Source organism: Simochromis diagramma, unplaced genomic scaffold (genome assembly GCF_900408965.1).
Source record: "Simochromis diagramma unplaced genomic scaffold, fSimDia1.1 OVJJ01000216.1, whole genome shotgun sequence".
NCBI lineage: Eukaryota > Metazoa > Chordata > Actinopteri > Cichliformes > Cichlidae > Simochromis > Simochromis diagramma.
In genome coordinates this window covers 15,841,652-15,856,528 of record NW_024386883.1, presented here as the reverse complement: position 1 = coordinate 15,856,528, position 14,877 = coordinate 15,841,652, and the positions used below count along the sequence as shown (strand labels likewise).

Sequence of the window (14,877 nt, the reverse complement as noted above, 5' to 3'; positions counted from 1 at the left end):
TTGGAGTTTCCACTGTATTATTGTAGGGTCTTTACCTTACAATATAAACCGCCTTAAGGTGACTGTTACTTGTGATTTGGCGCAATATAAATACAAATAAAACTGTCACACACGAGGTGGGGTGCTTCCTGAACAGGTTGCCAGCCTTTTACAAAGACAGGGCTAACAAAAAGACAACCGCTTACTCTCACGTCCACACTTTGGTCAATTTTAGAATCGCCAATTGTCCTAAGAAGCATGCGTTCGGTCTGCAAGAGGAAACCCACACAGGGACAGGAAGAACACGCAAACTCTACATAGAAAGGCCCCAGTGGTCAAGAAGGGTCAAACCATAAACCACATGACAACGCTGCCTCTCCACGACCTCTAAGAATAGGAAAAAAGCTCCCAGGAAAGCTCTACACATATGCAGACTGCATCATTTAAAACTCTGGCCTTTTATTATGAGCAACCACCACTGTAACATTTCATACATGAGAAAAATATGAAGAGTTTTTGTGAAGAAATTTGCATAGAAGTTATCAGAAATGAAAAGGTTTTTTTTAAGTCTAATACATCAACAAAAAAACTGATGTGTAAGTTTATTTAAAAGTGAATTTATTTTGATTTAGGATATAAAAAGCCAATCGCTTCTTTGCCATTCAGTGATTTTCACGGGAAAAGCAGACACAACTAAGCAAATTGTTCCTCTTATTTCATTTTACAGCCATCAGCAGCCACTTTTCAGCCCCAACACTCCTACAATCAGCATCCTCTCACCCTGTCAGCGCGACACGATTGTAGTTGCTGTAGATTTTCGCTGCTTGCGTATGCAGAACGTGCGGGCGCGACCGATGACACGGGAGCTCGGGTTGTAAAATTGATTCCTCGAAACCTGTTTTCTCCCTCGGGCTGAGTGCCTTCACCTCTATTTGCAGTTGGTAGGGAGATAATCATTTCTGTGGATTGTTTTGCTGTCGTTGGTTTTTCAACAGCTGCAGTGTTTTACAAATATTTTATCGTGCCGCAGAGATTTAAAGCGCTGCTGCATAATGTTTGAAATAAACCCAAACCGTACGAGTCTGTCGATGGCGCGCTTCACCGGCCACATTTTCCTGTTGTTTCTCCAGTGTGGCAGCAAATGAGTCACACGTGAGAGAAAATTAAAGTTAGAACCACATCGAAGCTGGTGAGAACACGAGTGACAGGGACTAAATAATAGGAATACTGCTGCAGCTAAAGTTTATTTTTATAACCACTGTGTGCAGAAGAGCTGTTTAGTCGATAAAAGTTCAGTTTTTAGTCCACAGTGACCACATCCAATGTCTCATTTTGTCCAGAAGCCAAATATTTTCAGTGTATTCTTAAAAACAGCAAATTTTCACAGAAAGATTCACCGTTTTTCCCACCACAGCGTCAATGAAAAAATCAATTAACTGACGACTCGTTTGAGCTCTAGTTGTGATAAAATGAGGCTTGGATGTCTTTCCCACATGACCTTAAGAATAAAGAATAAAGTGAGCAGTGTCAGTGGAAGTTTGCTGCGCAATCATCCGCTCTGCCCTCCGCTGACGTCAGCGCGTGACCGGGTCCACCGCCTGTGGAGAGCAGCTGGCTTCGCGGCTCCACACCGATCCTCCGGTCGGCTCTCCGGGGCAGCCGGGGGTCAGCGGGAGGCCTCGGCCCAAACATCCAGGCTTAATCCACCGCTGGTGAGGACAGGAGGCTCACAGGAGGGACTTCGCCAGCGCCACCATGTGGTCAACGCCACACGCTACATCCACCACTTGGCCTGGTACAGTCACCTGAGGTGAAAAAAAGAACCCACAAGAAGGAAGTCAACAACAACAGAAAATGGAAGGAAGACGTGCAGTTTCTGTGCTTTTACTGCACGTACAGCGAGGGCAGAGGGTTTATTTATGTTCTTTCTTTTGTACGTGACCCAGGATTTCACAATGTGCAACACTGACAAGAAGTGTGAGCTCTACACAATCCTGTTAAAATGTCTTGAGAGGACGTGCTGATAGAAGTCTGCAGACTTAAATTGAAAATCTCAACAGGGCACATACAGGTAGCGAATATTTTATAACACCTTCACACACAGACAACCGTACTTTTTTTCTACTTAAAGCACACAAAATTTTCCCCAGAATACAGATGACACAAGTATATGGAAAAAGCATTTATTTTGATCCAAAGGAAGAAGAAGTGGGTCAAAAATAGACACTCAGCTGCATGGTTTTCTCTTTGTTTGGATGACTAATACTGAATCAGTGTCTTACCCGCCACGGGAAGTACTGGTCGTCTTTCTTCCCGATGCCCAAACAACCCCTCACATTCTTCCCCCACACGAAGAGCTCACCCCGATCTGAGAAGCAGACATTTAAATAAATAATAATAAAATAAATATCAGTAAGCTGTGACCACAGATTAGAAGGATGAAGCATGGAGCAGTAATGTACTAACAACAAGTTTCAAGTTTATTCATTTATATAGCACTTATAATGCACTATATACAATAATAAAGACATACCAAATAAAATAGAATATAGATTAAGAAAAAATAGACTTTGTGCACATGGTTGATGATGCAGATTCCTGCATTGCTTCCCGGTAAAAAAAAACAAAACAAAAACAAACAAAAACCCAGCAACATAGCAGCAAATGCAACGAAGACATAAACACGAACACCAACGATATCTGCACTGCCAATGCTTCAAGATAGAAAAACTACATCAAAAGGTTACACACAAGCCACCGATGATACAATATCCACAGATGAGAAAGAGGTTTGTCACTTAAAATAACACAACTCCCAAACATATCCTTGATATTCAACTTCAGCTAATGAACCGTGGACACCCTGAATGTGCTCGTCTCAGCTACACAGTTCAGGCCCTTTCCACCTACTCTTCAAACGCATCCGATCAGAACGTTTGAACCAGAAGATGAACTGAAACACCAAAGGTGGAGCTGAAATCAGAGCGTAACGGGCCCTGAATTAATTAAAAGGCAGTTACTAGTTCTTAGCGAGCGCTTCGGTCAGTTTTGGAGAATTTAACCAAACCATTCAGACCTCTGGATGGTTTGTGAAAACTCCAGAAGAGGAAGACGTCACCTGTAGCCTCTAATACACCAAAGCAAGTCAGTAACACATTGAGTCTTAATGTCTCTTTTCACAAATGCAGTTGGTCCTCCCTACAATAACTTCAAGTTACCCTTTTACTCACTAAACTCCAAAAAACAATGAATGCTTTTAGGAAACGAGAACAACTCAGTCTGAAGTTTTAGTGCCGTTGGCTGGTTACAGCCTCAGCCTCGGACTAATAAAACCTGACAAAAGAGATGTTTCCAGTCCAGTGTTTCAGCGACAAAAAACAAGACGAGACAGACTTTTTCATTTCAGCGCCATAAACACACTACATCACCCTGACTCAGTGATAAACTGTTCCCCCAGCAGGGCACGTCTGCCTCTTTTTAAGCACCTGAGACTGCAACGACTGCACTGCGAGTTTTATTCTTCCATTTCTTATCCGGGCTCAAAAAAAAAAAAGCAGAAATCTGAGCAATAAAGCAGGAATATTGTAAAGAAGCATCACTGTGCAGGTCAGGATGTGATGCTGATTTGACGTGGAGAGTTTGTGTCTTTTCTGTGCGCATACCTGTCACTGCAGCAAAATGGCTGAGGCCACACCTGATCCTGGAGACAACACCTGAGGGGTTAAACTCAGACCGTCCAAACAGTGTCGGGGGAATCATCTCTGGGGTCGAAGACTCTGACAGTTTGGGGCCTTTTCCAAGGATGCCATAGCCCCACACAAACACCTCTCCTTTGTCTGGAAAGACACACAAATACCGGACTTTAGAGCTCGACAAGAAGAAAAGGCTACACATATCACAAAACTACGAGCCGTTCTTTTCCAACTATCTGACAGAACGGCTCGTTCTAAAGAGCTCTCTGAAGTCAAGCGTAGTCCTGCAACTGTTACAGTTCAGTCTTTGGAGTTTCTTCCCTCCTGGTCCTCAGTCCATAAGCGGCATTATCACAAATTAGCAACATAGTTACAGAGCGAGGTCACTGAGTGCTGAAGCGCAGAGTGCGTAAAAGTCTCCAACGCTTTGCTGCAGAGGTCCAAACCACCTCTGGCATTAACATCAGCACAAAAACTGTCACCGAGCTTCATGGCATAGGTCTCCATGATCGAGGCGCTCCTGCAGACGTAATGTGTAGCTGACCCAGTACTCTCTTCTATACAGCAAAAATATTATTTGACTAGAAAGTCCAGGAAGTTCACACCCAACCACCTAATGTCTGTTTTTTGTAATTTATTATAAACGTATCCACTTTATTTGAATTTACTGACATCCCACCGTCAGCGGGTCACTGTTAGGATTACTGTCCTGTGTGCAGGGCTGAAATGATACAGATAGCAACAGATTCTTCTCAACAGCAACGAACCAAAAACATGACTGATGAAGACAGCAAGCTGGTTATTATCAGTAGTATTGCAGCAGTGAACACAGATACTAAACATTTTTAAATAAGAGCTGCCTTTATTCACATAAACCCTAACCATCATTTTATGAAGCTGCCACATGATAAATGTTAAAAGTCACCAAAGACTAAATGAAACGTACATGTCATCTGTCCCCTCGGGCTAGAGGAATCTTAGCTTTTGACCCCCCTGAATGTTCACCCAAAATGCTTCAAGACTTTATAGTTTTATAACCTAATATTCAACATAGCCTCGTTATTTTTTATTCAGGAGTAGAGCATAGAAGATGGGAAAATGGACTAAACAGCTAATACGATCACAGGACCTCTTTACTGGGAGTAATATGTAAGGCAAAAAATGGCAGCACAAACAACCTCCACAATTATTACACATGATTAGAGGTCCTAGGGTAATACTGATCCCGTGTTAAAGTATCATCACTTATGTACAGCTGAAGGTTTTATATAGCTTTCATTCTGCATTCATAATCACCAGTAATGAAGAGTGTTATATCTAACATGTAATGTGCAAGTCTGATCGAGTAAAAGTGGAAGGAAGCTACTTTTCCCCAAAAATGTCTAAAAATAGGACCAGAAATGTGTCACTCAGTCAGGATGAATTTATTGGAAATCAGCCTGCCGGTTGACTCAACATTGACGGAAACAAACCACCCACCGCTCCAAGGATGAGTAAAAGCTCAGTTTTAGCACGGTACACTGATGTTTACCTGAAACAGTTAGTCACAGTCTGCCACCACGTCAAAAAGGTAAATGAACAAACAAGCCAGACATGATAGGAACAAACTGGAAGCCAGACATCCAAAACTGTGCTGAGCGATGTCACCGAGAGGCCACGTGTGGAGCGACTGCTCTAGACTCAAACTAGAAAATGCATTTTTAATCCTACAAGCCAGACAGTGTAAAGGAAACTTTTCCGACACAAATCGTCCGCTTTTGTTATTTTTTCTGTTTGATTGTGTGAACTGACCGTTGAGTATGGCCACCTGGGTGCCTCCACACGCTGCCTGAACCACCTTTCCGCAGCCTTTCAGAGGGAGATGACGAGGAGAGTTCATCTGAAAAATAAAGAAAAGAAAAATGAATAAAAGATATATCTATATGAATAATCGAGTAAACGTTGAGTTTGGCCTCTCTGCAACGTGCTTTCTGTCTTTTCCTCCAAAGCCTTGGCCTCATCCAAGAATTATGAAAAAATCATCAAAGGCAATAAGTCAACTTCTACAAGTTCCTTTTGGTCCTAATTTTATACATCTGATTGAAAATATGTTCCTGAAATCATTTACTAAGAGATTAGACATCTGAGGACATCTAAGGACTAAAAACATTTTCAGTTAGAGGCAAAAGTTCTGCATTCAAACTGCAGCATGCAGTAAAGGTAGCATTTACACATAAATACTCAACTTTGGACGACGCTTTGAGAATCAAGTGGAGACTGTGCGTAAGGCTGACATTTCTTACAGGCAGAAGACAAGACAGCCTGCGTCAGAGTCCTCTCTCTACTGAAATTACTTCCTGCGATTTAGAAAAGAGTGCTTCATGTGTAAAATGTGCAGGAGGGAGGACTCAGAATCGTTCTCCAGCCGGTAATAGACAACCTGCTGTATTCTCACATGGGCTTAATCTGACATCTCTCAGACTGTGTGCTAAGAAGATGGCAAGTTAAAGGACGTTTAATGTCCAATTTAACTGCGGTGGAAAGTTGCGTTCTCACTCGAGGCTCTAGGAAAGTTCAGAGCTGATGGGCTCAACAGCTGATGGAAAAACAGCTTCATAGTGCAATGTAATGTAATGCAATGAGTTAACTGCTTAGCTTCACATTAATGCACATTAATTCAGTCTTTGTGACACACCAAAGTTTTAAAGTTATTTGTCCAGCTTTAAAAATGCAGGTTTACAAAGTGTTTTAACAGCAAACAAAAGCAGATTACTAAATTCAAAACAGAAAGCCAGACATTAGGTCAGGATAAGACATGCAGAAGAGACACTCAGTAAATGAAAGGTAAAAGTTAATAGTCAGCATAGTTAATGGAGAAAAAGTATCTGAATTTCAGGAGCGGGACCAGACCTCCAAACAAGCTCCGTCTGGTTCTCATCTATATATATTCCCCCAGTCCTACAAGGTGTTTGTTCTTGTTTACATGCCTCACCCTCCCTCCTCTTTTTAATTCTTTAACTTCTTCGCTTATTTTTAGTAAATGGGGATCTGCAAGGCCAGGGAGTCGCTGCCAGTCCCATTCAAGGCCTTCCACCAAACCGCAGCTAAATTCATGTCCAAGTCATTCACCTTTATCTACTAAAACACTGTCAAACCTCAAATGAGGACGTGGGCCCAGCGAGTGAATAGTAAAAAAAAAAGAAGCTATGAAGCAATTTATCAGAGAAAAAACACACACAAGAAAACTGAACACAAATCTATAAACATGTGTCTTTAGTAGCGATAAAAGGAGATAAAGCTTAATTCTGCAAGTTTTTTTGTAAGACAACCATCATCTAAGGGCAAAAGCATGATCATCTTTGGATTTAAGCTCAACTTGGAACAGCCAGAAAGAGCATGTGTGGGGACAGACCCACAGACAAATCACAGACCAGTTTGTGCATTAAAGTCACGTCAATCTCTGCCCGTCTCGTGTAGTCAGACTCCTCTATGCCAATGTTTTCATAGTTTAGGGGATCTAATAACGTCATTTCTGGCACTGTTGAACTTTTTAGGCTTTCATCTGATGATTGTTTGATTTGAAGTCTACAGGATATAATTCATGACACTGTGAACTTTTTCCTTTTTACTGGACTCTATGAATCCTGATCACCCGCAGTGCTCAACAGGACGGCCTTATATTAGGACTATTTGTCGGCACAATCTTATGAACCTTTAACAACAAATTTCTCTGAAATTTGTTCTTCAGTTCAGTTCTAAGAAATCAGTTTAAAAAAAATGTAAAAAAAAGAAAGAAAAAAATAGTGGCTACAGTAAAGTGAGCTGCTTCGCTCCACGGTGTGGACAGATGAGTGACAGGTGGAAATGGAACCAGGCAGAGGCTTCAACCAGCCACATGAGCGGGCCCTGTTCAGGCACCATCAGTTCCCCTCACCTGTGTAGCCTGTGTGACAAAGGCCAGCTGCCTGTATTCAGAGTTGCCCCATCCATACAGCTGCCCATCTTTGGAAACAGCCAGGCTGCAGTCCCCATATGTACTGATCTGCTGCACTTCCACCCCAGCTAGATCTCCTCCCACCTCCACCGGACTGGAACTGATGTTGTGGTGCCCCAGCCCTGGAATATGAGATGCTGCAGTCAGCAAATGTCTCCAGAAAATTATTAAAAGTGAAAATCTTACAAATAAAAGTTATTTAGCAGCAACCAGGGCTTAAAATCAATGCCAACGTGGAGTTCATCTGATGGCTACTAGAGGCTGGCTAGGTGGTACAAATCATCCAGTAAGTCTGTGCTTCAGTTTTGGTGAACTTAATTCTGCTTTGTTAGCCTGTTATTTAGCTTTAAGTAGCCACTTGTACTTTTATGGATGCAGCTTGTTAATCAGCCAATGTCATAAGCTGGCTATCATTAGCAGGTAACTTGACGTTCCACCCTTTCAACCACATGAGGGCTTTTCTGGCTCCCTAGAAACAAAACGGCAGGGGCCAATTATAACTCTAAACCTTCAAAAACAATCAAAGATTGAAGTTGGCTCCAGCAGGTTTTACCTGAAGTGCCTAAAAAGCAGATAACTGCTAGCATTGGTATCATTATCAGTGGTATACCCCCCCCCCCCAAGACAAAGAGAAACTTGGCAATAATTTTGTTTTGATATACTAAACTGTATGAACACATCGCTGTTAATGTTATATGTTAAAAGCCACTCTACTGAAACAGAAATGTCCACTGTAGTAAAGATCACTTTTTTCTCTTTATATTTTTTGGTGTTCAAGATTAGTGGATGCCGAGTTTCATGACATGCGACGCGCACTGACCCGTCTGTCCATCTGCACCCCATCCACAGGCGAACACCTTTCCTGTCTCTGTGAGGAAAAGGCTGTGGTCCTGCCCACATGCCACCTGGAAAAAGTAATAAAACACACATTAACTTCAGTGGTTGGTGTCACATCAAGCCAAATGCTCAATTAATCCATCAGGAAAGATAAGATTCAAGTAACGACCTCATGAAAAAAAAGACTAATTTAATGAATGGACTTCTGAGATGAGGTGATTAGTGTAGCAACAGCACCAAATGACATTTTAATACGCGTACTGGGCAGGTGTTAGCATGCTTAAAATAATCTGGATCTGGACAGGATGTGAAGCAACCAAATGTTTGGAAAGGGAGGGAAATGAGACATAGAAAAACCGTCTGTCATCACTGCTCAGACACAGCCTGCACTCACCTGGATGACCCTGCTGCTGAAGCCCTCCATCTTGTGAATGATGTGACTGCCACTGTTGAAACGCAAGAAAGAGAAATGACAGATTCATCACCCAAGCATAGCAGTGCCTCCAGGAGATCGCAGCAGCATCCCAGCCTTCCTTTAACCTCCCGCCAGCATGTGTAACCAAGGCAAAGAGCCAAGGGAGTTTTCGATAGAGCAGTGATTTCCAAAGCGAGGGTCACAGCCCAAGGTGACATTTTCAGTTTTCTACATACATTTGAAAACTATAACTATAAGTTACAGCTATAGCAGAAAAAGCTATCAGGTTCATGTGGGGAGCCTACATGCCCTCCCCGGGCCTGTGTGGCTCCTCCATGCATATACTGTTACCGACTGATTCTAAATTAGCCATAGGTGTGAATGTGAGTCTGAATGATTGTCTGTCTTCCTGTGTTAGCCCTGCTATAGACTGGAGACCTGTGCAGGATAAACAGCCTCTCGCCCTGTGACACCTGGGATAGGCTTCAATCGAAAAGGCGGTCTCATATGATTTCCAAAATAAAAGCTTCAATAGAGACCAAAGACGCCTCCAGATGAAATCGCCGAAACCTGCTGGTTTCTCTGTGACATCAGAAAATTGCTGGTGTATTTCACCAACAGCAGAAAGCAGAAAGACAAACCTGTAGACTTCATCTTCAACTATCCGCCTTCCACACTGGCCATAGGCGTTGTTGCCCATACTGAAAACTAGAGAAAAGGACAGAACAGAGAGAGGAGTGTGAGGGTGCGAGAACGCATCGCGTAAAGTCATATTAATGATTAAGAGTAGTTTAATTTAATCAGTTATTATTCATCTCTGGCTCTCTTCCACAGTGTATCTTTTGTTCCCTCCCCTCACCCCTAACCAGTCACTGCAGACGGCCGCCCCTCCCTGAGCCTGGTTCTACCGGAAGCATCTTCCTGTTAAACGGGAGTTTTTCCTTCCCACTGTTACCAAGTGCTTGCTCAAACAGGGACACTGAATGTTGGGATTTTCTCTGTATTATTGTAGTGTCTTTATATACAACATAAACCAACATGTGATTCGGCACTATACAAATAAAATTGTTTTGAATTTAATTGTTTAATTTATTAACATTTATAAAACAATTATCCAATTTTTGTCACTTTTGTGTAAATGAATTACTCATTTTTTAATTTTAGACATGATATTACATAACAATATATTGCATGTGTCCCACTCTACCTCAATAAAAACTGATTCTCAAATAAATAAGAAACACCTGAGAAGCTCAAAGTGTTTTAGATAAAGTTGTTTTTAAAAGCTTTAATGGACTCTGCAGTACATGTCATGAAAAGCTGTAAGATTAGTGACTTTAATACTTTGATTACATTTAGTAGCAACAACAATCTGCTATGTTGTTTAAACTAAGGTTTAAAAAAGAGATAGCTTGAGTTTAACTTCAGCTGCAGAATTAAAGGCTCTGTATGCTCTGCAAACAGGTGCACCAGGCTTTGGTCACACAGGCGATATCAAGGACACATAACCTGCAAGATGATTTTATACATGCTGTTTTTATGACTCGGTGGCCACTTAAAATACAAGTAATTTAGATAACTGCATAAATACTCATGTCAGAAAAATCTAAAATATCAGCTGCAGTACCCTTTAAAACAACGCACCGCAGTAGATCGCACCGTGTGTTAGCCGCGACACATCTTTCTTTTGTCAGAAACTAGCCTCACAAATCTTGGGAGTAAATGTTTACCAGCAAATTACCACCAGTTAAAACAACATCACAACAAAGCACTCTGCAATTTAGCAAAACACAATAAAAGCCCATTTAAATTAAAAAACAGAAAAGATTCTGGCTGGCAACCAAAAGTGGCAAAAAGCCTTTTCACAAATTAGGATTTGAATGAAGTAAAACGCTTGTTGGAACATCGGTCTGCTAATTTACTGAATGTACCAGAAGACCTTAATGAGCTTTCTGCATGAGCTGTAACAGCTGCCTGATAATGATTCATTTTTGGTTGGCGGTGGGTGGATGATGTAAAAGGACACATGGTGTGACAGGTGGCTGAAAGGTTTCTACAGGGGGGGACGACATGCTCCGCAGCTTTTTGTGGGTTTGGATTTAGGCTGGTGCGGAAGGTGTGCGTCTCTTACCTCCCTCTCGGTCAGTGAGGACCAGAGAGTGAGCCCGGCCACATGCAACCTGAACCACTCTGGTCTGCAGAGGCTCGACGAGAGGGCAGGGCCACCGGGGACGGCTCCAACACGTAGTCGTAGCTCTTATCTACACGAACAGGGCGAGACGACACATGAACAAATAGCAGCGATGCTCCTTAAATAATATTAATATAAACTTGTTAGAGAAACACTGTGAAATGGAATGTGACACATGGAAGAAACACACACTCACAACATATCCCCGTGCTAACACAACAAGACCACTCCTCAGCTCTATCCCATAGACTATATGGGATAGATATATACCCTTCTAGATATATAAAGGATGGATATAGTTTATGGCAGGTTACCACTTTAGTTTTCCAAATTACACATTACAGCCACTTGGCAGCTTTGACTCACAAATGTAACCCTAGAGAGCCGATTATGGTCGCTGCAATGGTCTTATAACGTAAAAACAGTGACGTCACTGTTAAAGAGGGCGTGGGTACTTACTGCAGTATTCGCCATTCAGATCGACCCGATATATTAGCAGGAGTAGAAGATATTGAAAACAGAAGCAAAGACATCTTTAAAAAGCCTCCTCTTTGCTGACGCTCTTATCACAGGCATGGTAGGATAGCTTTTATTACCCGTTACTTTCCTGTTAATAACTTTGTTGCAATTCACTGCAATGATCAACTTTTCCTCCATGAGGCTTCCTAATGAACACGCAGGAGTAGCGGCTCTATTCAGGGATCCCTCCAAACATCAGAGCTCCTCAAACTATGACTAAAGAGCCCAGCCAGCCTATGGAGGAAACTCATTTTGGCTGCTTACATTCATGGGTGAAGGTTGGGACGTAGATGGATGGGTACATCGAACGCCTCCCCTTCAAGTAGAGCTATCCCTTTACCACAACAATCCGATACCAACGCAAGCTCCACCTGTCACAATTATGCATGAGATCCCTAGATACCAGAACTCCCTTGCTCAAGACAGCCTCTCTTTGGAAATCAGTGGGAGCATTCAATTGATTTCTGCCAGCTTTCAGTGAATGAGAAGCAAAACTGTTGAAGCCAGAAAGTCTTTGGTGGCTCTCATGGGAAACATAATTTACAAAATGAACACCATGCTTTATTCAGTAAGTCTTGGAACTAGTGATTGAGACCACAAACTCATTAGAAGAGTTTCTACTAAGCACATGGATCATGTGACCCAGTACAACCCCAACATTTAACCTCCAGCATTTGTCTTAACTGCAGACCTTAGTTGTGTAAAAGTTATCCTAATTTCTGGGGTACTTCTTTACTTGTCTCTCCGCTTCTTTTTGCAGACAGCAGTTGCCCCCTGCTGGCCATTAGAAAGAATGCAGGTTTAAGGCACTCTGGCATTGGCTCTAGTTTACAGGCCCAGAAGCTATGTCCCTCCTTGCTATGCAGTTCACATGTATTGTCTTGTACATATATCCTTACCAAAAAAGAAACTTCAAACAAGACTTCACACAGTAACGTACCAGCTACAGATGGTCATCTTATTTATACAGACAATGTATAGCATCGCCATCACCTGATGGGTCCAATAGCCATTCTTCTTTCACATCCAATGTTCTTCAAACTATCTTTAAAGAAATAAATAGTTTCTGTCTTACGGCGGTCGTGCTGAGTGCGCTGAAAGCCCAACTGAGAATCTTTGTTCAGGCCCATGCCCCACAATTTGGTCACATCTTTGGATGGAGACGCGATGAGAGTGAAACCGTAACCACAGGCAGCAGAGGAGATCTGCAACAGCAGCAGCAGAAAGCAAGTTCAGCTTTACAAAGCTCTCTTAAGACATATAAAATGGTTTGTTGACATGGGTATGACTGGCAGCAGCAGTTTACCTGATTTGACTGATATTTTATGAAGTTACACCTAAATAACAATTACTAAATCTTTAGAAGCTCAACCCATAAGACTCATACTGCCGGCCGATTTTACCTGTTCTGCAGTCTCCAGGCGGTAAGGAGTAAGCTGGTATTTGCGGGGCTTCTTCCTGCCGCTGTCTGGGACTACAAAGGTAGGGATGCCAAGTGCACCAGTGAAGCTGAAGCCCCAGACAAACACTTTATGGGTTGGCTTTTTGTGCTGGCCGACATACTGGAAGACCGGATCACTGCCACTCTTCTCCTGGGGTCTGGATGCTTTGCTGAGTGTTGCATACCAACAGACTTGAAGGCCTGCTCTCATGTGCCGGGGACACAGTCGCAAATAGGGAAAAGCCATCCTGTAGAAAAAGGCAGGGATAGGGAAAACAATAGAGATGAAGTTGATGTGGTTGTTTAACCCAACTATACTGACATTTAATATTGCAATGATAAGCCACATTAACTGTTCTTTAATTCAAAATAAAAATATTCTTTATTTTTCCATTTAAATATATCAGAATTTTTTAATTGCCTTTACAGAACAATAAAAATATATTTTTGTTTTATCAAATTGTGTTATTATTATTTTTAAAATGTAATATTAATGTGTAGGGGAAAAAAACACACTGCCACATTTCATTTACATTTTCTATCAAATTAGGCGTTCTGTAGTTTTACAAAACTACACACACAATACTAGGAGACTTTTACATTTTTATATAAAAGCCTAAAGCCTAACAGTAACTTCGGCATGCACCTGATCCACAGTAGCTTTGATTAAATGCAATTTATGCCTTGGTTAACAATTTAACGTTAGCTGTCCCACATTAAAACAGGCGTACTAAGGGACTCGTGAGCATCCATTTTGGGTTAAATTACACTAAAAATAGCTAATACTAAGTCTTCGTAAACAACCCCGATTTTAAAAACGGATTATAAGGATTTGAATAAGGCATTTATGATTAATCTTATCAGATTGTACATCTGACGCTGCGGAAAGGTAGTTAAAATTAGGTTAAATTTGAAGGGACTTTCACCTCGTGTTCGTTCCAACAGCAGCCACTGAGCCGGGGTAAATTTCTCTTCTCTTCCAGTTAGAGCCGCATTTTGTAATGCTGAGAAACTCACTCGGTATCTACAGAAATGATGACCCAGGTGAAATTATAGGAAAATGTTTCAGGGCCGTTATTCCATGTTTGTTTAGGTCAACTTTCTCCAACCCAGGATGCAGAAGGACCCTCTTCCGTCACGTCTGTTCGCCTTTAAGAATAAAACAACAGCGCCGCCTGCTGCCCTGGAGCTCCAAAAGCGCTCTACAGGTACAGCCAAGGTGAACAGATTAAAGAATGGCTGGAAATATGTGTAAATCATTTTAATGCTGTAGCTGGAGATGACCTGAATGACTTATATAACTCTGCCTAGCTATGTCTACAATAAAAAAAATCATAATTTATTAGAAGATTTATTGTTTTGACTATAAAATAACACATAACTAAAGCTGTATAACCTAACAATGGAGTAAATAGATTTGTATAGGTCAGAAGTGCTTTGAAAGCCAATCAAGTTTCCACAAATGGAAGTAAGTAATATCAAACAGCCTGGAAAGACACAAAACAACTTCAATAAGACTTGAGCAGTGGAGGAAAAGATTCAAAAGAGAGGCAAAATGGCCAAAGACATGCAAAAGACCAAGATTACAATATGATAAAAATCACACAGATGTGACTGAAGTTAAAGCAAATACAAGCAAAATCACTGCAAAGAGAGAAAATGATGCAATCAAAGGTGAGAAGAACAACTATGAGATGCAAAATGACCACAGAGTGGTTAAAAAAATGACTGCTGGAGGATGTAAAACATATTCCTTTGAATTAAGATGGTACTATTCTATACTTAGCTTCTCTGGATCACATTTATATTATGTTGTTCAATATCACTTGT

At 41.5% G+C, this 14,877-nt stretch overlaps 1 protein-coding gene across 1 annotated transcript; it reads right to left on the bottom strand.

Annotated features, from left to right (window-relative positions):
* Positions 1-418: 418 nt before the first annotated feature.
* On the bottom strand, positions 419-14,182 carry rcc1l (RCC1 like). Its single transcript, XM_040032487.1, is given in 13 exon segments — positions 419-1,784; positions 2,262-2,347; positions 3,642-3,815; positions 5,463-5,550; positions 7,585-7,766; positions 8,465-8,549; positions 8,876-8,927; positions 9,538-9,604; positions 11,028-11,112; positions 11,114-11,157; positions 12,682-12,811; positions 13,010-13,295; positions 13,974-14,182. Coding segments are annotated over 12 exon segments (1,356 nt in total). The 5' UTR covers position 13,295; positions 13,974-14,182; the 3' UTR covers positions 419-1,706.
* Between the last annotated feature and the right edge of the window lie 695 nt (positions 14,183-14,877).